Genomic DNA, 22,033 nt, shown 5'->3' on the forward strand with positions numbered 1-22,033 from the left:
TAAAAAGAAATCTATTGTTTTTTTTGTGCATCATAATTCTGGTTGCAGACTCTGCGTCTGACCTCCATTTACTATTATTTTGAGTTTAATAAATTGGTCAAAAACAGACAACCGGCAGACTAACAGCACTTTTTTCAATACTAGACAGCCAATAATATCAAGTGAATAATATGAAGTAAATTCCTTAAACAGCCTTAAATAACACACAGGTTTAGCCTAAGTGGCCTGGCATGGAATCAAATTCACAGCCTGAATTACTGTTTCACTCGACCTCTATTGGTTTGTGTCACATTTTAAGCTGTCTACTTCCCCTCTCACTCTGTGAATAAGTGTAGGAAAAGATCGAGGTTGGGATTAAAATACGTACCTTCACAACATTAATCCTGCATGCTGGGAAAAAAACAAAAAAGCTTAAATGTGATGCCAAAGGATGCTTTACGGGTACTAAAATGTGAAAACCGATAGTGAGAGACCTGACTTAGTGTTGCCGTAACTCTGTCACCACATCAACACACTGTAAGATGTCCTGGATCCCCTGGAGGATGCGCTGTAAGATGACAGCAGCAACAAAACACAGATTTTTCCGCCAGCTGAACCCAACAGGTTTTCCTCAGCATATTCCAGTTAAGGACAATTTCCTTTCTAACTATAGCCTGATGGATCATTCTGACACTAACTGTATAATGGGCTATGACAGACTCCCCTTGAGTCCTATGCAGCCTTTCCTCATGCATCAGGTTGAGTAAGGTGAAGTCTCACCCTGAAATTTTGTAGTTAATTTTGTTGTGACTCGGTTTTTAAGTCTCCGTAACATCTATTATACACACATTTGGTTGTGTGGTGAGTAATCGGGCACATTAACAGGGTGTTTGTTTTTGTATCAAAACTTTATTTATCAAACAAAAAGAATGCACCATTGAAATAACATTTCTATAAAAAAGGACCATGGGACTGTTCTACAGTGCATTACAAAACCAGCAATTGTATACAACATTGTGGATAGAAACTTCGCTTTACTTTGTCTTCATCATCATCATCCACTTTCCCCCCTTCACTTAAATGAACAAAATGTACACTCTTAAATATTGCAGTCACTAAGCTAATTTGGTTATAATGAGTCTTGGACTTTTTTTTAAAGGATGAAGTTAAATGTATTTACTCTGAATCGTCCATCTGTCGGCTCCTCTGTCCAACAATGATGTTCTGGAAATGAAGTAATTGTCTGTGTGAGAGGAGATAAGGGTCGTTTTAATTTGGTCCCTTTCGCCCTGAAGAGATGAGGTCCACATCATTCGGGTTTTTTTCTACTCTATTATTTTCTTTTTGTAAGCTTTTGGCCTCAAACTGTCTGCCATGGAGCTGACGGAGATGGTTTCACACGACACCAGACCTCTCTTAGTCACCACATCCCTGACCAACTTTATTTTTTCTATTATTTAACCCTCCCTTTTCTTATTTTATTTTTTTCACCGTGTAATTTGTCCATTTTTTGATCCTCAATGGGTCCCACACAGGAGTGAAGCGCCCAAAGAAAGAAGTTAATGAAGTCGAGTTTCCCTTTGAAATGTGGGAGGTGAGCTGAGCCAGTTTCCACCTTATCAAGTCTGCTTGGTGTTTCTGAGTTTCACACAATTGACACTATACTAGTTCACAAGGAGCCTTCACTCGTACAGGACCTTCCCGGTGTGTTTCACAGGTTTTAGTCCATTAACTACAAAGAGCACTGGTTTTTCTTTCCTGCAGAGCATCAGCTTTTACTCTGATTTCCTGCCTTCCAGGCTGCCATTTAATGACACCTTTGTGAGCAAAGATATGCTGAAGTCATCCAGAAATGCAGCTGAAAGCATTTAGAACATTCTTTGTGGCGGTGCATTCAGAGACACTCAGACATATGAGAAGAAGTCATCATATTTGCCTTAATAGAGAGATGTAAAGTTTGACCAGTAGTGCTGGTCAGTATTCAATGATCTTTTATAGTTATAGTGAGGTATCAGTCTCCAGATGAGTAATCAGTAATCAGAGTAATCAACCAACCCAATGATACCTACTGGAAGAAGAAAAATACATTTAAAAATAAAGGGGATCTGAAAGTGTTCTACTATAATTGAAATAAGGAGTATGTAAAACACATATGGCGCTTTACTTGTCCTTAAATAATTATTCTTTTTATAATTTCATAATGATTCCATTTGAAACATTGGTATGTCTCTAACAATCAAATCTGAGTGAACACTTAACGTAACCCAACATCTGGTTTGTTTTTTGATATAGTCAGTTTTTTTAAAGAGAAATATTGTCAATACAAGAATAAAAATGTGAGCACATGAAAAAAATCAGTTACTGAGGTGAAAGATTTTTATTCTATAGATGCCATTGTCAAATATATCATATATCATGTCTGAGTTTGTCCAAAGGCACCGTTTGTACTACTGTCAGACGATTAGTGTTGACTCAAGCACACCACAAAGTTAAGTCCTGCCCATGATAACTGCACTCTGCAAGCTGCTTTGCAACCCACCTTCACTGCAGCTTTAATCCATGCTGTATCTGGATTGACCAGTGTCATATCTGCTGTCGGTACCAGCTGCTCTGTTCTTGCTGCTGCTCAAGAATGGAGAGCCATACAACCAAATACAAATTACTCCATTTAGTAGTGAACACTTTCCTGCAGCTCAACTCAAGCTTCAGTTTTAATGTCACGATGAAACACACTTCACGTCAGCTCCACTCAGGTGCCTCTCTCTTTGCCCCAGATTTGGATTTCCTGGCTCCAAATAGTGGGCAAAGAATAAAACTTAAATGTGACCCTGCGGCGGGTCTGCTGTAACTATGAAGAAGAACTGCATAGATGCGATCGGAGCCCTGCCATCCAGATTTCGGACTGACAATAAACAGAAATCGGAGGTGACTGCATCTCCTTGGAACAAGGAATCACGGTGGCAAACAGAATGCTTCGTCAAGGAATGTAAATAGGCAACAATATAAAAAAAAATACTGAAACCTTTTAAGGCAGTAACCTAAAATAAGAAAAATAAAACACTGCTTCAGTCCTCTTTTTTAATTTTTGTTCTTTGCTAATCTAAATGCACATTTGCAGAAATATCACATGGTTATAAATAATAGATTTAAAGAGCACTCGAAATAAAGTAATAATAGTAATAATATATTAAATTTGATTATAAAAAAGTTACTTCTACTCTAGTGGAACTGTACACTGTAAAAAAAAAAAGGAGCTTTTTAAAAATGTAGTTCTGCTGCAGCAATGTTTTTCTCCACAGTAAAATACACACGAAGCAAAAACCCAACTTCTGGCTGTTAGGAGATGGGGTGAGGGTGGGGTCAGACTCTTGAAGAAGAAAAGGTCCTTTTCAGTCCTTAGTCTCCTTTTTAGATTCCTGTGCACTGTTTAATTCACACTTGAAAAAGTGAAACTGGGCATTTTGTGTTGCACTGAATGATAAAATAAGATGATGACGTTGAGATGATGGTGATTCTTAGGCTGTTCCAGCATCAGATGAAGAAACTCTATTTCATAAAGCAATATTTGGGATCTTTTTGCGCATTGACAGTAAATCACAGGGTTTAGCTTTACATTTGACATTCAGATAAATTTATGTCCCCTTTAAGTAGACGTTTATTCTAACTGCCACAAATAAAAGCTTGCTCTTAACATGTTGTCCACACAGTCACAGTGTCTGCATCATTTAATCTCTCTCAATATTCTTGCCTGTCAACAAGTCCTCTAACCTAAATAACAATGTTGATACATTTGAAATATAACCGGAACATAAAAACAGATTTTTTTAAACCTATGTTTGGTTGGCTTTAGAGATAAAAATAAACTTTAGGAAGAGATTTAGCTTAAAATAGCGCTAAAGCAGCCTGGAATCAGAAAGAATTGACACTTGTCCCCATCCACAGTCTGACAATGCCTCCACTCTAGCTGATATTTGCAGGAGGGGAGCTTCAATTGTCTGTAGTCAAATACTAGAGGCCAACCTATCTGCCTCAATCTAATGTAATTTTAGGTCCACCATGATGTGTAGACATGCTGACATTTTGGTCCCCCTGAATAATATTGATGTATTTTCTATATATGGATCAGAGTCCTACAGTCATGGCCAAAGATTTTGGTCATGACTGTATAGTCAATTCTCAAAGAGCTGATTTCACACTAGAAATCAACAGAAACCAGGCAAACAAAGTAAAAAAAAGTTGTAAAGTAAAATAAGTCTGAAATCTGAAAAATGAAAAAACAGGTAGAGTACAGGACGGTCCTACAGCTGTTACATGCCGATAACATAAATTAAACTAATTTCCTTGCAAGTATTGGGAGAATACAGGCAGAATTTCTCCCCCCAAGTTTCTTAGTTCCTATAACTAAAGGTCAGCCAATACAGGTAATTTGTCAGGTATTAAGGCAAACATCACTGCACAGCAAAGGCCGTGGATCTTAAAGCTTGGTTACTGAAGGGAAAAAAATCTCTGAATAAGCAAAAAAAAAAAAGAGAAAGAAAAATCAGCTCATTTAATTCTTCTTTTAGAAATCTGGCCATTACACTGTTCTAAGTTAAGTAGGCGGATTTCCATAAAATGATCTTTGTTGCTGAAATAAAAGGACATTTAGGTTGAGTCTGAGAGGAAATGGTTTGTTTTGATGAACGCTTTCTGCATTATGAGTCACCGAGTGAGCCATTTGGGGGTACAGCATCTTGCACTGGAACATTTTGATAGACACGTTTGCCGTTCTGTGGATCCAAGCTTTGATATTTCAAGTACAGGACGATCCCTGCCATCACTGGATGTAGTACATCTGATGTGTCTGTGTTTCCCGGCAGGTGCTGAAAGGCTGCATCTGCGCTGCCAAAGTAAAAAAACAAACAAAAACAACTTTTCTTTTTTAGTTTCTCCCTTTAAAGGGACACGGGGCTTTTGGGATAAGTCCTCAGCAGAACAGCCCCGTCTCATCTGGTCCCCGTGTGTCGACTTTACAGGAGGAACAAATTAACATAACACAGAGCCCATTTTAACATTTCACAAAGACTTCAAATAAAGTGACTAAATATGGAGAAAGAAAAATAACACTGAAGTGAAAAGTATAGCTACAGAGAATGTCTTATTTATCTCAACGATGACAAAAACTCATGAAGGCGAATGACTGAGGATAAAAAAGTTAGGTGTTCTCTTTAAAGAACATTTCAAGTCACATCATTGGTATAAAGTCGGATTTTTGACAGCTGAGGGGAAAAACACCTATTTAAAGGTTTAATCAGCTGCTTATCCGTGCTACTTTGAAGTGTTTTATCTGAGTCCAACTGATTTCTCCTTCTAAGAGTTACCAAATGTCCTATGTAAACGCTACAGAGTGTACAGGTGTTTCATGAATTAGCTCGTGCCTAAAAACGTTCAAAGGTTTCAGCCCAACTGATTATTTCCGAGATCCTGCATCAGTTTTTAGACTGATTTCCTTCCTTCCAGGCATCCATTGGTTTCAGCTCAAGTTTATGAATTTCAAATAGTAGAGACTTCAAAGTGGAGGGGCTTTTGTAGGCCTGATACCTTGTGCATAAAGTATAGCAGGGCATCAGACAGACATCTGGAGACAAACCCATTGTTATGTAACTGAAGTATTCTTGATCAGATTAGTCAAAATATAATTTGAGCAAGCACTTTGACCTGATTTGGACTTATGGGCGGTCTACGAATTGAAAATATACAAAACTAATGTCTACTCTTTGGAAACCAAAGAGTAGACATAAAAGATGGATGTTTCTTATAGGTTGAAAAGTGAAAACTAAGTGCCTTAAACCTGCTTTTTTTTGTTCTAATGGCCATCAAACTCTGACCTTTGCCCAACTTCGCACTTGAAAACCTCAGTAAACGCTTTTCTAAAGAGGTTTTGAAATCAGCCACTAGTTTTGTATTTTGTTTTATATAGCTTGGTGTTGATTTTTGTAAGTTTGGGTCCAATTCAGTGTAAATAGACATTAAAGTAGCACATGCTGTAGGTAGTGGCGAATCCCTACTGCTCCTTGTTTTCAAAAACTGAGATCACAGTGGCTTAAGTGATGAGCGTGATGACTTAAAACGAGAGACAACTTCAGTGTCTATCTTTTGCATGTGGTCTATTACGGAAACAGCTGAAATTACAAGCCATTTCTAGGAAACTCAGAAGAAACAGTTATGAAATACAGATCAATTCTGCAACACTGACTAAAATAAAGTTGCTCAAATGCAAAGTGTGATGGCTGGCTGATGGATCCACCAGTTTAAAGACTCCTAGTACTGCTCAACTTAATTATTTTTTTACTTTTTGATTTAAGAGCTGTTCTGTAAGTTGACTTAAAGTAACCTGTGCAGTTGCTTCCATTTCCACTGACACATCATCTGAGTCACTGGATCAAAACCTGACAAGTTGGCAGTGATACGAAGGTCTGGAAACAATGTGTGCAAGCTGACTTTCACAAATGAAACAAACAAACGTCTGCCAGAAAGGTCCAGCTGGATGGATGATAATTGGAAAAGAAGATGTGATTCACATTTAATGGGTTAAAATGTGCAAATTCACCAGTAAGAGCAGTTAACTTTAATCATTCCTTCTTTTCTTTCCTTTTTGAAATGCCTTGTGTCAACAGGCCATTCGATTCAGAATTTATTGTTGAATCTGATTTTCTTATTTTTTTATAATCAAATTTTAGTCTGACCCCACAGCACAGGATTGTTCCGTCTCTACAAAGCTCTGCTCTGCAGAGAGGAGGGGAGGGGAGGAAGAGCAGAGTGAAATGGGGATTTTTCTCCGAGAACAGGCTGATGAGTTTGATCCCCTCACCGCCTGTCTGCCAGCGTTCGCTCGCTTTTCATACCCGCGCTCGCACTACCGAGATGTTACCTTTCCATCCCTTCCGTGCCCGGGACTTTTCTCCGCCGGCGTAACGGCCCAGCGAGCGTGAGCTTGAATCATAATATTTGAAACTACGTTATAATGAATTCACGGGCTCATTCCTCTGTGCCCTAACTCGCACATACAAACCACCCCTGAATATCAATTCATGGCTCTGCCTCTCTCTGTCTCCCTCAGGCTTTTTCCTTTTATCACAGAAAGATAAAGGTCTGTAAATTACAATATGGAGACTGGGGTGATGGAGTCAAATACAGAGCATACTGATTGCCTGTTTTTTTTTTCTCCCTACTGATTAATGAATCATTTGTCATTTTGAATTCCTGGTTTTCTGCAGGCAGACAAAATGACTATCCTTACCAGTCGTTTAGCCAGGTGGTCAAATGTGACTGTTACAGGTGGTGTAGTTCCACATACTTCCAATTATGTTGCAAGAATGAGGGGGTGATATTTAGAAAAACAGATTGCTGCAGCAGCAAAGAAAGAAGTGAGACCTTCACAAAAACTCCAGCGCAGATCAATTTGTTAGGATTTTTTTTTTTTTTTTTACAGTGTACACCTTCTTCACTGTCCTAATGCCGCTTTTCACAAATATGATTTCTCTTTCAGAAAGAGAAACAAAAACATCCCCACCCATCTCACCTCCATCAAATTTTCAAAATCAGGTTCTCTGGCCTGCTGTCAATGCAAATGCAGTTGTTTTAAAGAACAGGGAGGTACATATGCTTTGCACTGATGCTACAGAGGACACCTTGAATGCAGTTGCTTCAGGTTTAAATTCCCTCTTTGCAATTTGTTTCCTCAGTCAACCTTTTCTTAAACGGCTTCTATTAAAACTACAAATGGCACAAAAGGGCTTCTTTATACCAGTTAACAAAGAATTTTTGAATTAAACTAAATGTCTGACATGTTCAAAGGCTGGAGGCTATCATATTTCACTGTGGTTAAAGTAGCTCTCTGCAGAAATGTGGTTAAAAAAACCTGACTTAAAAAAACTCAGCTCTGACAGGACATCAAATGTAAAAATATACTTTGTGGATTATGCATTATTTGTGTTGATCTTTTTGTCACATTTTCTCTTATCGTTTTTTGTATAAAAACAGAACCACCTGAAGAAAACTCTAAGTGAAGCTGACGGTTTTGCCATTGTTCCAGGTGGTTGATCAAGGTCGGCAGAGGTACACTCGTGTTTGTCTCATGAAAAATAAATATGGATTCATCAAAAGCAAGCCCAGATACAGCACACTCACATCCAGCCAGACACTGTAAAATGGCACAGTGAAAAAATAAACAATGACAGAGATCTGTCTCATCAGTCGTCATCAGTGGCTGCCCCATCATCTCCAACCCCAATAAAAACATTAATAATAAAGGTAACATCAAATCTCTTTTTCTTCCATTTTTGACAAGAGCAACACAGCGCCCTGCTGTGGTTGCTTTGAAGCTAATTATGCATACAACTTAATGACAGAAAACAAAATTATTGTTTTGTGATCTCAGAGTCAAAACTGTTGTCTTATGATCATGACTTAATTACCCTTTTCTCGATTTTGGTAGTGCTTATTATGTTTTTGATAGAATAACCATGATTCAGTGAGTGTCCTACAAAATGTATCTTTGGTGAACACGTGAACTAGTGTCCCAAAGACCAACAGCACTGATATTCACAGACTGTAACCCTTCTTTAGTCCTCCAGACAACAGGGGGGCGATGCTGCACTTTGCGACTAACATGTTTAGAGTGACTGAACATACGTTTGACATGAACAATTGCTGTATTTCAACCGGAGACATTTCTTTGTTCCACAATGGAATTGATCATCTCAAACCAGCTCCACCTTGTTCCTCAAATCGTATCTTTTTCACCCACTTCAAGTCCATTTTTAGGCCAGACTTGAACAACTAGCAAAAAAAAGTTACAGTAAGCTTTCAGAGATGAGAATTTGGCAACGACACAAGTCCTTGTGGGTAAATACTGGACATTTTCTGCGTTAGGGAGAGTAAAGGCTTGGTCAGGAGCAGCAACCAACTGTGGGAGTCTAAAGAGGTTTTTATACAGTCCTGTAAGAAAAAGTTAGTAGAATCCAGATCCAGATGATTCAGACCAGACTTTACAATTTTAATCTCAAGACCCAGAACGTGGAAGGGTATCTTGGGCTTGGGTGATGTGTGTTTCAGTCAAATCATACTGTTTTGTGTAAGACAGAAAAAGATAAACGATGAGAAAAAATGTCGTAGTGAATCACCTCGCTCTGTTATAACAGACAACCTTGAATCCACATGAAAAAAAAAAGTTTTGTTGAAACTTTGGTGGCTGAGGATGTATTTTCCATTTCTCACTTAGGTTTGTGTTGCATTTTCAAACCATATGCACATCCCGTAAATGCGCAAAGTTGGAATACCCAAAGAAAAAGAAAAGACAAAACGGAGTGGCGATAATGAAAAATAAGTGAGGTACAGTCACAGTAACTGAGTTGAAGATAACTCAGCGGAGAAGGATGCTAATAAATATCACAAATAAGAGAAACAGGAGGGATCTTGTAATTTTGTCTTCTTTTTTTGTGATAATCCTTTCCCCCTGTTTCATTAAGTCGAGGCGCTAGGCATTGGGTTTTTTTAGTTTTGTGTTTGAGGTTGAGGGGTCTAAAGGGGTTTCAGTTTAAACTCCTAAAGACGCCCCTCAACACTGGTCCTGTTCTTGATGCTGTGTGCTGTAGTGTTTATCCTCTTTCGAATTTCCTTTTTCCAATCCCGGTCCCAGTGGATAGTAGCCAAGACCAGTAGAAACCAAACAGACTTAACCCAGCACAAACGGAGATCTGATTCCACAGAGGCATCTTTAAACCCAGATTGACCTGTTGGTGCCTTGAAAGACCAGACAACAGGTGACATCGAGGCTTGAAGAAGGGTTCCAGACTAGGCCGTGATTCAGGGCCGGGCCGGGCTCAGATGTTAGAAGGCGGAGCCTGTTATGGCATTGAGTTGCTGCATCAGCCCTTCTAGACTGGCCATCTGCTCTGACAGGTCATCTTGCTCATAAATCTGAAATATAAAGAAATAAAACAGAGTTTAATAGCTTTATAAAATCATGGACCATTGTGTGTCAAAACTACATACAGTAGATACAGTTTAAAGAAAAGCTATCAAGCTATAATTGTGAACCAACCGATCCACCACTGAGGGTAAGTATGTATGAGGCAGATTCAAACATATGTATTTCAGGCTTGAGGCTACACCAAAGCCCCCCCAGGATCGATCCACTGTATTTTTCTCTCAAACTAGTTCCAAAATAACTAAGGATGGATATCTGCATTGTTGCTCAGGTGCTTGTTAGCACTGACCACAAGCTTGTGTATGAAAGCCGTTCAGTAGTCATGTTGTGACGAGTTCAGATATCAGTTTGATCATACCACCAAATTCTACTGAAATATTTTGTAGACATGTGCTTCTTCGTTGGTAGTGTGACCAAATCAGTCCTGGCTTCTGCACTTCATGTTCTCATAAACAAACATCCTAATGATCATCGCCTGCCAACAGACCAGAAAACAGTTAGGCTTTAGTTAATTACCCAAAGATCAAAACTTAACCTCCTACAATCCAAAGCAGCTACCAACCCTACTGAAAGTTAAGCAGCTTTTTACAAAAATGCTGCTTTCCAGTTTCAGCAAACTTGATTTAAAAAATGCTTAATAATGAAGATAGTATTTGGGTGATAAATAATCCTGGACTTTATTTTTTGCTCTGTTACAAATATGTATTTTTTAACAGTATGTCAGTGACTGAGTACACTTCAGTTTGGTGTTAGTTTCTTGCATACATGCAATTTGCATGCAATGTGCTCACAAATGCTTGTAAAAATGGCTGAACTACTCCTGAGCCACACTTTGGTAGCACCAGTGTGATTGTCACTTCAGCTGACAGCACTGAAAGCACACTCTTCATGGGGAGGCTGAATATGGGCTACAGACTGACAACTCAGCACTAGTTATGTAAAACCCAAACATGTGAAAATCATCCACTTGTCAACCAATTTTCTTGTGGATGTAACCATTTTCTTGAACTGCCAGCCGTATTACGGCTTAATTTAGCTCCAAAACCTAATATTGTAAATCCATCAGTTTACTAAGACAACAAACAAGAGGTCAGCTTATTTGGACCTTTTCTCTGAGAACAGGAATGCTACACATTTAGGCTGTGAAAGGACATAAATCACACCTTTTTCACTGCTGAAAACCATTTCCCCAGCCATACCTTTAAGAGGCTTAATGTGTTTCTTCTGCACTCTTTGATGCATTCATTCATTTTTGTGCGAGTCAACTTGCACAGTGTCGTAAGTGGCTGCAAATACCTAATCTATCACAGTGAACCTCGTGTCTGATTTGGTTTCTGTCAAGAGTTCAGTTATTGTTGCCTGGCAGTGCAGTGCAAACTTTTCAATATGCACTTATAACTGAATAAAATAAAAGGTGACTCCGTGTTGACTGTGATGGATTATCTATCAGCAGCAGGTTTCAAGTCTCTGCAGTCTGACTGATGTGGAACCAATGGCTGCCTGAGGGAGGGAAATCAGAGTAAAAAGTTGGACAGCGATCAACAGGAATTCAAAGTTCACAGGATTTCTAGTTAATGGGCTTAATCAAGAATAAAACCAGCAATAATGAGCTTAGCTAACAGTTCTCCCCCGAGACGACTGCATCAAATGTGTTAGAGTTGTTGCTGTCACTGGTCTGCAAGTGTTTCCAAGGATGCGGCACACTTATAGAGTGAATGGCTTCACTTAAATATCCTGCAAATGTGTGATCACTGTGTAATGGCCTGTTCTGTCCGACTATACAAACTGTCACCTCTCAGTGTGCCAACTTAAGTGCCTTCATCTGTGTGCGTGTGTGACAGTCAAGTGCTCGTCTCTCACAGACACACATTCTCGGCGTGTTATATTGAGCGTGGCCTTCATGCAGAGTTTGTCCTTGCAGCTGAAAAAAAAAAATTCAATATTCTCCTCAGTGTGCTGTGGAAAACCGATAAAGGCCCTGTGGAGATATTTCTCACACTTTAATCGAAAAATGTTGTCAATGTACAAGACCCTCAATTTATATACTTGTAAAGAATTAGTGTTGTACACAGTCAGTCCTTCATTATACGGCAGCGACTCTATATAAATATGACTGCAGAACTCCAGTGCATATGCTTGGCTTTCTGAATTGACCCCCTTAAGCCACATACAAGTAGTCAATGTAATCTTTAGCAAACTGCAGATGGACAACAGATTTCTTTGTCTCCTTCCAGCCCTGTGATGCACACCATTGTTGTGCATTCTGTTCCCCTGACAGGGGAATCATTGACGTTAATATCAGCCTCTGTGTTATAGAGAACTTTAGTTTCTTAGAAACTTTTGGGGTTCCTTTGTGACCTTGCAGATCCTCCTGTGGAGCACAACAATGCTCTTGAAAATCCTTCAGCTGCACACAGTCAGTCTGTCAGTGGACTGCTGGGTCGAAAATCCTCAAGGACTGTTTAAAAATCCTTCACAGCCAAAAAAACCCCAACAACCACTCTTTTTATTAGGTATTCAAAAATTGTCGTTGCCTGTGCCATCATGCGCTTGTTCACACACATTTTGAAAGATATCAGATCAGGTAATCATCCCCTTAACTGCTAACATGCGACTATACTGTCATCTTCCAATTTACTGTTAATTCTAATTCTGTACAATATTGGAGAAATGACCAGGTCTGCTTAACAGAGGTGGTGTCCAACTTTGTGGGCTTGTGTTCGGTCATATTGATGCAGAATCTGAAAGCTTTCTCAAATATTTTTATACAACATTTATTAGATTAATAACACATATGACACACCAAAGCTTCGAAAGCAGCCATATTGTGTGAAAAAAATTGTACAATCACTTTAAATCTGCTCATTCTGGGACTAATTAAGGTGAACACTTAAATTTTGAGATAGTTCTTACTGACGAAAAATAAAAAGTTTGATTTGTGTGTTGACACACACAAAAAAGTGGTTTACTTACAAGCACAATAAAATAATAAAGAAAACTTTGGGTTACACCGTTATTGATAGTAATGCTTTAATATGAGTTATATTTAATATACTAACTTATACTTTTGTGCTCATGTTTTGGTTTAAAAGTCAGATTATCCGCTGATTTCCTCTAACCTCGACCCATCTGCAACCCTGATGATGCTAATCTGGATGTTTGGCACCGTAATGTAAAATATAAACATGATGGCAATGATTTTTTGTAAAATGTAAAATATTAGTCTTTGTGGGCAATATTTAAAAATACAGATTAAGTTAAAAAATATTTTTTAATTATTATTGCTATCCTGTTTTGAGGGGGGAATCAATCCTGCTGGTCTACAGTTAAACATCTCTCATGAGTTTGGTTCAGTTAAAGCTTTTAACCTGAACAGATGGATCATGTTGGGTCAGCTTTCGACTGGTTTTCTGCCTCGGGACAAGATAACACCCCCTCCAGTCATATATAGATTTTTTATACCGCCCCCATTTAAAACATCAACAGCAGTAAAGAAATATCAACCAGCAGCAGCAGCAGCAGTCTGTATACCAGTTACCACCTAACTGACAGTCCTGTGACATCAGAATGTCAGAGTTTTCAAAGCATAGAGAATTCGATTTACACTGAAAGCTGCAGTAATGTTTATTTTTTTAATAAACTGAAATAATTTAAGTTATCATTGCGTAATATCTCATATCCTTTATTTTATCTTTCATTAGTTGCATTCTGAGAAGGGGAAAGTTGGTCAAGCAAACATCCCTTGAAAAAACTTTCGATGCCAACGACTGATGCAGTTACATCATACACACTACTGAAATGTAAGTAACTTGTTAGTAAATGTGATTGGATTAGTTTTACTTAAAAGATGCATCATATTCACAGATTTCACTTCTTTACAAATTATTACTGTGTAGTATTAGCTGCAGTGCCAAACGTGTAAAGAATCTTGCTTCTCAGTTAGTGAAGTGAAATGTCATTGTACATTTGTTCCTACACAGCTCACAGCTTCCTTTGAGTAGTAAATACATCACAGAGTTACCTAGGCAACCAGAACCTGCAATATCTGCTAGTGACCACCTGTCAGATTAAAAGTAATGCAGGGCAAGTGGATTGCTTCGTGTGTAGACAACCCTTCAGGGAGCTGCTGGGCAACTGGAATACATCCACTGATGGTTAAAGTCCTTGCATGCTTCCTTGTGTTTTTACTGATTTATTTCATCCTGATGGATATTTTTCATTTTGTTTTACATCCTGCATTTTTAGGGTAACTGAAATATTTCAGGAAGAGAATTACATAATCGCTGATTAATCAAGAAATTAGAAAAAAAAAAAAATCAAATGGACACGCACGAAGAAGTTGCATTGCCAGCAGGGGGAGATAATATATTTAAAGCCCAAAAGTCGGCAGTGAGCAAAAAAACGTATGAAGTACAGTCCAAGGTCCTTAATCAGCAGAAACGATTAAGCTAGGCGGCTAATATGCGTTTACATATAAATGTGTTAATAATCTCTGTTTAAACACTTTCCTGTGATTATTTCATGTTGATTTGAAGAGTTAAAACAGCGCTGCTATTTGGCCAAACTGAACATCTACTGTATAGGCTCCCTGTATAGCAAAAATATTTGGGATATTTTTCAGATACATTAAGTCTGTCCCCATCGAGATGCCTCAAAGAGATCTGAAAACGTACTTCCACAATTCTAAAATCGTATCCTTCCATTCAGTAACAAAAATTATGCTATATCACGGATTTTGCTGTACTGACTGTGCCAAGCTTGGCAACCTTCGTCTTCATAATGGCATTTAATAACTATGACAAGCTTGATCCAAGTAGAAGGACCCTCCAGGACGGAAAAGGAAAGATCAAGCCCAGTTCTGTTGATCAAATTTACTCAATATGCAAAATATGTCTCTTGTTGTTCAACTCAGACAATAAATTGGTGTCTAAAACTGTTTTTAATGATTTGAAAAACATGATAAACTGTTCTTTCAAATTATACTGAATGCAGCATGCCAATAATGCTAATTACGAGCCCAATCAATGAATACTTTAGGATACTTTTAGTTTATTCATGCATTGTTTTAGTTTCTCCAGATAATTTGGGAGATATCCAATGCTACTTCACCTTGTAATACTCTTGGCTTCTACCAGGCCCATTTTTCTATTGTCTATTGTTCTACATTGTCCTTTATATGCACTTTGGCATGTATGTCTGCCAGTATAATTTAATCTAGTGGCTCATGTAGCTTCCCCTGAAGACAATTTTCCATCTAATTTAAAACACATTTTGGTTAAAATTAGCATTTAAATTATGTTTTTTTTGTAAAAACAGGCTTAAAAAACCTCCTTCACCAGGTTCTGTTCATTTTTAATCTCTCCTTCATAGCTGTTGAGCAGGTGACATAAATCTCTCTTGCTCGCTCTAGACATAAAGACCTGTTGTGGATTCACATTAAGGAAAAGGAAGGACACACTGCACTTGTAAGGTTGTCTTTTGTCAGTGTAACACATGGGGAGTGTGACCTTGTGGCCTTCCACTTTTATTTCAAATGAGAAAAGCTCATCTCAGAACTCCACACTGCTGTAGATTGCCCACTTCACATGGGCAGAAAATTCTTCTATATAAATCACAAGCGGGTGTAAAAAAATCCTTAAAAAACCCAGTGACCTTTTGATCTCATTTGTTGACCTGTAACAGCAGTTTCAACGAGTCAGTAAATGCTTCATCGATGGGATAAAACGCCCATCGATACTCTATGTTTCCCTCTGATATCCTGTTGACCTTGAATGAAACTCCTCTGTGCTCTGTCAGGGATTCATCCCGACACAGCAGAGCAAGCAGAGCACATGCAAACCTTGTTTCACACTAACTTAGATAAATGTGGTTACGTGTCTCCATCTGTCCAAGTATCCCACTCTTTCTTTCCTACAAGTTAGCAATGAAATGCGTAACGCGTTAAATGTCTCATAGTTCTGAGCGACTTGGAGGAGACATAAAGATGCAAAGAGGCGTGGTGCCATTTAACAGAGCTGACTACAAAGGGACTGATCGACAGACTTTCTGCTGCATTGAACAAATGCCAGAAATACTGAATAAGCTGTTAGTAAGAAAATGTGGGTCTGAGTGGTATCACCTCTTTGTTGACTTATTTTCTCTCCCCACAGGACATTAAATAGTTCACTCAACAGTCAGAAGCAAATCAAGAAGTTTTCTTTTAATCATTTTGCACCTTCACCATCAGCTTTCATGCCCATTGTGGCATCTGTAAAGCAAGATGCATTGCATTATAGTGAATTGGGAGTGATTATGAACAGATTGTGAAGGACAAATTCAAAAAGCCTGGACTGCATATACTTATATTCGCATTGAGATTAGATGCTACTAAATGTTTACGCCCAATAACTGCCTGGTGAGGTTGTTCTGTGGCCAGCTGGATGAGCAAAGTGTCAAAACATGAGCTATTTAGGATGAAGAGATGCTTTAATAATAATAATGGGTGAATGGGTTAAATGCAGAGGAGTAATTTCCCTACGGGGACTAACACATACACATAATACAACAACAACAACAACAACAATAATAATAATAATAATAATAATAATAATAATAATAATACATTTTATTTATAAAGCGCCTTTCAAGTCACCCAAGGACACTGTACAATAGATAAAAACACATAATATAACAATGACACTATGAAGAACAATAAAACAAAAGCACAGGATATAATTAACAAACAGTGAATATACAGATTTGAACTGATGGGTTTTGAGTTGAGATTTAAACTGGGGGAGAGAACCAATGTTTCTTATATCTGGTGGTAGAGCTCCACAGCCTGGGAGCAGAGCAGCTAAAAGCTCTGCTTCCTGTGGTGGTGAGGCCAAAATAAGGCACAACAAGCTGGACAGAAGAAGTTCGAAGTGAGCGGGCAGGAAAGGTAGTGCTTAACAGGTCAGAAACGTAAGGAGGTGCGAGGTTATGAATGGCCTTGAAGGTGAGCAGAAGAAGTGAAGTTCCTGAAGAACAGGGGTGATGTGCTGGTAGGACGGGGTTCTGGTGATAATCCGAGCAGCAGAGTTGTGAACCAGTTGAAGCTTATGGAGGGATTTTTGGGGGAGACCATGCAAAAGAGAATTGCAGTAGTCAATACGGGAGGTAACAAGACCGTGGACAAGAATGGACGTGGACTGTGTGTAAAGAGAAGGACATAATCTGTTAATGTTGCGTAGATGGAAATAGGCAGAACGGGTGAGATTACTGATGTGAGACTTGTAGGAAAATGAACTGTCTAATGTGACACCAAGGCTCTTAACCTGAGAAGAAGGGAAAACTGTGGAGTTATCGATGATGAGTGAGAAATGGTTCGCCCTGTAGGCATAGGGTCAAGATGACATGTTACCAGAGATACTGAAATTACATGAGCTAATATTTCTCTTTTCTCTGTTTAAACACTGGATATCGTTTCTGTCCCCTATTTTGAATAAAATATGTGTTTATAGCATTTGCAAATCATTTTCATTTCATGGATAAAAAGTCCACAATAACATGCTGGGCAGGTGTTAGAAGGTAAAAATGTGTTGGGAATATTTAAGGCCAGGTGGTAGCCTGGGAAAGTGTTACTTTCTGTAGATCTTGATTTGTCTACTTCTTTCTATCATTTTTTTGATATGAATAGAAGCAGAGATGCTCAAACAGGAAGAAGTGGGGATAAGATGTCACTTCAGTGAGTTGATAGTAATGTATATGTTCAGTAAGCGTTTCCGACTTTCAGAAAGTCTAAAATTCCGAACTCTACACTCAGAGTGAATAAAACTCGAAGAATAAGGAGTCTGAGGATGTCTTTGATGGTTGAGGTTAGAGGCCACTTGGTTCATTTTGATGTCCATGGACCATCTGCGGCCTGCTGTCCAGATCACACTGAGGCCAGCACAGACACTCATACAAAGGTACAAAGAGTCCTGTTCCTGTCACTTCAACAAACATTTCACTGAATTCCATTTAGTTCCTGGAGACAAATTTGAGGAAATACCAACATGAAGTGTCTTAGTAAGGTGTTTTCATCCTAATATCTTGGGGTACGCTGGAATTCTTAGCCTTTAGTTTTTTCTGTGGTTTCTCTTGCACTGACAGGCACCCAGCAGAGAAGCACTGCTGTGAACGGGGTTTTTTCAGGGAGGTCAAAATCAGTTCTAGCACTAGAAAAGCTTAAATATGCCTTGATTCTCCTAGTCCTGGCACTTTTTTTTCTAAAGATTCCCCTCATGTTAAGTTTTGATGATGATCTTGGAGGAAAACTCTAACAAGTTGATTTAAAATATCCTATAGGTGTTTCATTTGGATTGCAATCCAGTGATAATGAAGGTCACAGCACCTGCATCAAATGATTCAGTAAGCCCAGGTGTTTTATGCATAGAAGCGTTGTCATCCTGTAACAGGGCATCTTCATCATCTTCATCATCATCAAAGCTTGGTACAGATTTGCAGTGATCTTTGCCTCTAAGGAAATAATAATATAACCCAAATTATGACAGCAAAGTTGTTAATACTTTTGAAAAGACAATATCAGAATCAGATATCAGAATGAATATATAAAAAGAAAAACAGAATATTTGTTTTAGATCCAGTTCTCAGGAATGGGAAGTCGAAATTCAATTTTCATATTTTTCCAGATATAGTAATTATCTTGTTAGTATCTTACACATTGTGGGTATATACAAAAAGCCTGGCAATAGGTCTGGCAATCCAGAAGGTCAGTCTCATGGCTGATGGCTCAGCTGATTTTAATTGGTAAATCACAAACACTATTTAAGCTGCTTCTGGCTACCATTGTTGCTTTTAGTACAAGCCACTTTTCCCCTTCTTGCTGATTCTGATTTAATACAATGTCTCTTTTCATTGATGCCCGCTTGGTGCTGCTCTGCCTGCCTCAGGATTTAAATATACACACATGGAAGGCTGGAGAGAAAACACGCTGCTGAAAATACCTTAAAACCAAATTATGTATAGCTGATTTAAAGAATGATGCGGGCTTATTTTTCTAGGAGTTGTGTTTTCAATAGAAAAATGTGCTTGAGGCCAAAAACATTATAGAAGTCCAATTTAATTCTGCTCCCCTTCTTTCTATGATAGTTTGCAGGTATAACAATATAATAAAAGCACCATTGTGCTGTACTGACATTAGTCACTCACCCTGTGTCACAGTCTATTAACTAGCTGTGTGTGTGTGTGTGTGTGTGTGTGTGTGTGTGTGTGTGTGTGTGTGTGTGTGTGTGTGTGTTTGATGGATAGGCCAGGGGGCTGATGGGAAAAGACTAGATCAATTACAGAGATAGAGCAGCAGATGAAGGGACAGACCTGCTGACCTTTAAGACCTCTCCCTCCCTCTCTCTATCCCACCCTCCCTTCCTCCCATACTTCCAATTCATTTTCTCCACTCGTCCTTATCAGCTTCTCTGCTGATTTGCTCTCATCTTTATCATCCAGTCTTTATTTCCTTTCCTCTATAACCTCCCAACTTCTCTCCTTTTCTCTGTCCTGCTTCTCCCTTCCCTTATTACAGCATCCCTCTCCCCTTGTTGTCGTGGTAACCATCTCTTTCCCCTGTCCCCCTCCCTTCCACATATTGTCCTCTTTTCTCCTGGTCTTCTAATCTTTCCTTCATTTTACCTCCCTCACCTCTCTCTCCTCTCTTCTCCTCTTTTCTTCCTCTGGCCTCTCTCCTCTTTTCCTGTTGCTGTGGAAACCCCCCCTCCCCATTCCTGTCCTATTGTCTTTGAGTCACATATGAATATTTAACAAGTCCCGACGTCCAACGTCTCTCCACATCATCTCTTGTCATTTATCTTTCTGCTTCTCCTCTTCCCTTCCTTCCTTCACTCTTCTCCTCTCCATCAGCCTCCCCATCTGTCACCATGCTTACTCCCGAGTCTCTCTCTATAACTTCTCCTTCATCTACCTCTCCTTTCTCATCCTGTACTGTGATTTTAGTCATCTTCTTTCTCCTTTTCCTCCTTTGTGCCCTCCTTCAACCCCATTTTCTCTTCCAAGTCCACCTTCTCCTTGCTGTTCTGTTTACTCAATTTTAATTTCTCTTCCTCCCTGTCACCCCTTTATCTCTTATTACTCCCTCTTTCTCTGACAATTATCCTTTCCTCATTCGAATGCCTCCACCATTGTATTTTTCATTTCATGCCCTTTAAGCCTTTCTTTGCCCCTTCTTTCACTTTCCTAATATATCCTCCATCTAACTTCCTTCACCCTCTTTCTTCCTTTACCACCTCAACCTCACCATAAACCCCTGCTTGCTTTTATATTCTTCTATTTTCTCCTCTATTTTCTGTTATTACACCCATTTCTCACAGAGGCTCTCTCTTTCCTTTTCCCCTGCTCTTCTTCTTTTCCCCTTCCATTTCTCTCCCCCCCCTCGTCAGTTTCACTCACTAATGAACACTGTTTTATTCCACAGCTGAAAGGCCACCGACACGCTGGAGGGAAGGAAACAGGTGTAGTGACAAATCTCCACCTGTGTGAGAATGTCTGTTTATTCCAACCTCTGTGAACCTTACGTTCTATTTTTCTTTCTGTGTGCCTTGGTTTTACAACACGTTTCTGGTTATCAGAATCAGAATCAGAAAGGGGTTTATTGCCAAATGTTGAGCAGGTTTACAACATTAGGAAATTGCTGCGGTGCTTCAGTGCAAACATAGTGTCATAAATAGCACTTAAATAGACATGGAAAAAAATAAAAGTAGGGATAAGAATTAAAAGTGCTACGTGGAAAGATATGTGCATGAGATATACATGAGATATATACATGAGAATAAGAATTAAGAGTGCTACATTGAAAGATATATACATGAGTGCAGGTGGTGATCAGTGCCAAACATGGAATGATGCAGTGAACACAGCGTAGGGTCATGTGTTAGTGGCGGGTACAGTCATATGGTTATTGTTCATGTGTCCAACAGCAGAGGGGAAGAAACTGTTCTTATGGCGAGAGGTTCTGGTGCGAATGGACCGGAGCCTCCTGCCTGAGGGGAGCAGGTCAAACAGACTGTGTCCAGGGTGAGAAGGGTCAGCTGAGATCCGAGCTGCACGCCACAATGTCCTGGAGGTGTACAGGTCCTGCAAAGATGGGAGTCTGCAGCCAGTAACCTTCTCAGCAGAGCGCACAACACGCTGCAGTCTCTGTTTGTCCCTGATAGTGGCTCCAGCGTACCACACGGTGATGGAGGAGGTGAGGATGGACTCGATGATTGCAGTGTAGAACTGCATCATCGTCCGTGTTGGCAGGTTGAATTTCTTCAGCTGCCTCAGGAAGTACATCCTCTGCTGGGCTTTCTTGATGACGGAGGTGATGGTGGGCTCCCACTTCAGGTCCTGGGTGATGGTGGTACCCAGGAAGCGGAATGAGTCCACAGAGGTGATGGGGGTGTCAGTCAGGATGATGGGGGGGAGTGGAGCTGTGTGCTTCCTGAAGTCCACAATAATCTCCACTGTCTTCTGGGCATTCAGCACCAGGTTGTTGTGGCTGCACCAGGACACCAGACGTTCAACCTCCCTCCTGTAGGCAGACTCGTCCCCGTCCGAGATGAGTCCAATAACGGTGGTGTCATCTGCAAACTTGATTAGCTTGACAGACTGGTGGGTGGAGGTGCAGCAGTTGGTGTACAGGGAGAAGAGCAGAGGAGAAAGAACACAGCCCTGAGGGGAGCCGGTGCTGATGGTCCGGGAGTCCGAGACATTCTTTCCCAGCCTCACATGCTGCTTCCTGTCCGTCAGGAAGTCAGTGATCCACCGGCAGATGGGATCAGGCACATTCATCTGGGAAAGCTTGTCTCGGAGATGGTCTGGAAGGATGGTGTTGAAGGCAGAGCTGAAGTCCACAAACAGGATCCTGGCGTAGGTTCCTGGGGAGTCCAGATGCTGCAGGATGAAGTGTAGGGCCATGTTGATGGCGTCGTCTACAGACCTGTTGGCTCTATATGCAAACTGCAGGGGGTCCAGGAGGGGGGCCGTGAGGGTCCTGAGATGGGAGAGAACTAGGCGCTCAAAAGACTTGATGACCACAGATGTCAGAGCCACGGGTCTGTAGTCATT

At 39.8% G+C, this 22,033-nt stretch overlaps 1 protein-coding gene across 3 annotated transcripts in view; it reads right to left on the bottom strand.

The window, feature by feature from the left end:
• Positions 1 to 892: 892 nt before the first annotated feature.
• Positions 893 to 22,033, bottom strand: part of dcc (DCC netrin 1 receptor) — a 381,171-nt gene continuing 360,030 nt past the window's right edge. For 2 of the 3 annotated variants that reach the window (XM_080907576.1, XM_080907574.1), the window contains exon 29: positions 893 to 9,939. In XM_080907576.1, the coding sequence (XP_080763702.1) occupies positions 9,850 to 9,939 (90 nt within the window). In that variant the 3' untranslated portion in view covers positions 893 to 9,849. Of the gene's footprint in view, positions 9,940 to 16,617; positions 18,431 to 22,033 lie in introns of those variants that run through there. The other variant, XM_080907575.1, reaches the window with a different exon arrangement.

This window comes from Rhamphochromis sp. 'chilingali' (assembly GCF_963969265.1).
Source record: "Rhamphochromis sp. 'chilingali' genome assembly, chromosome: 2".
NCBI lineage: Eukaryota > Metazoa > Chordata > Actinopteri > Cichliformes > Cichlidae > Rhamphochromis > Rhamphochromis sp. 'chilingali'.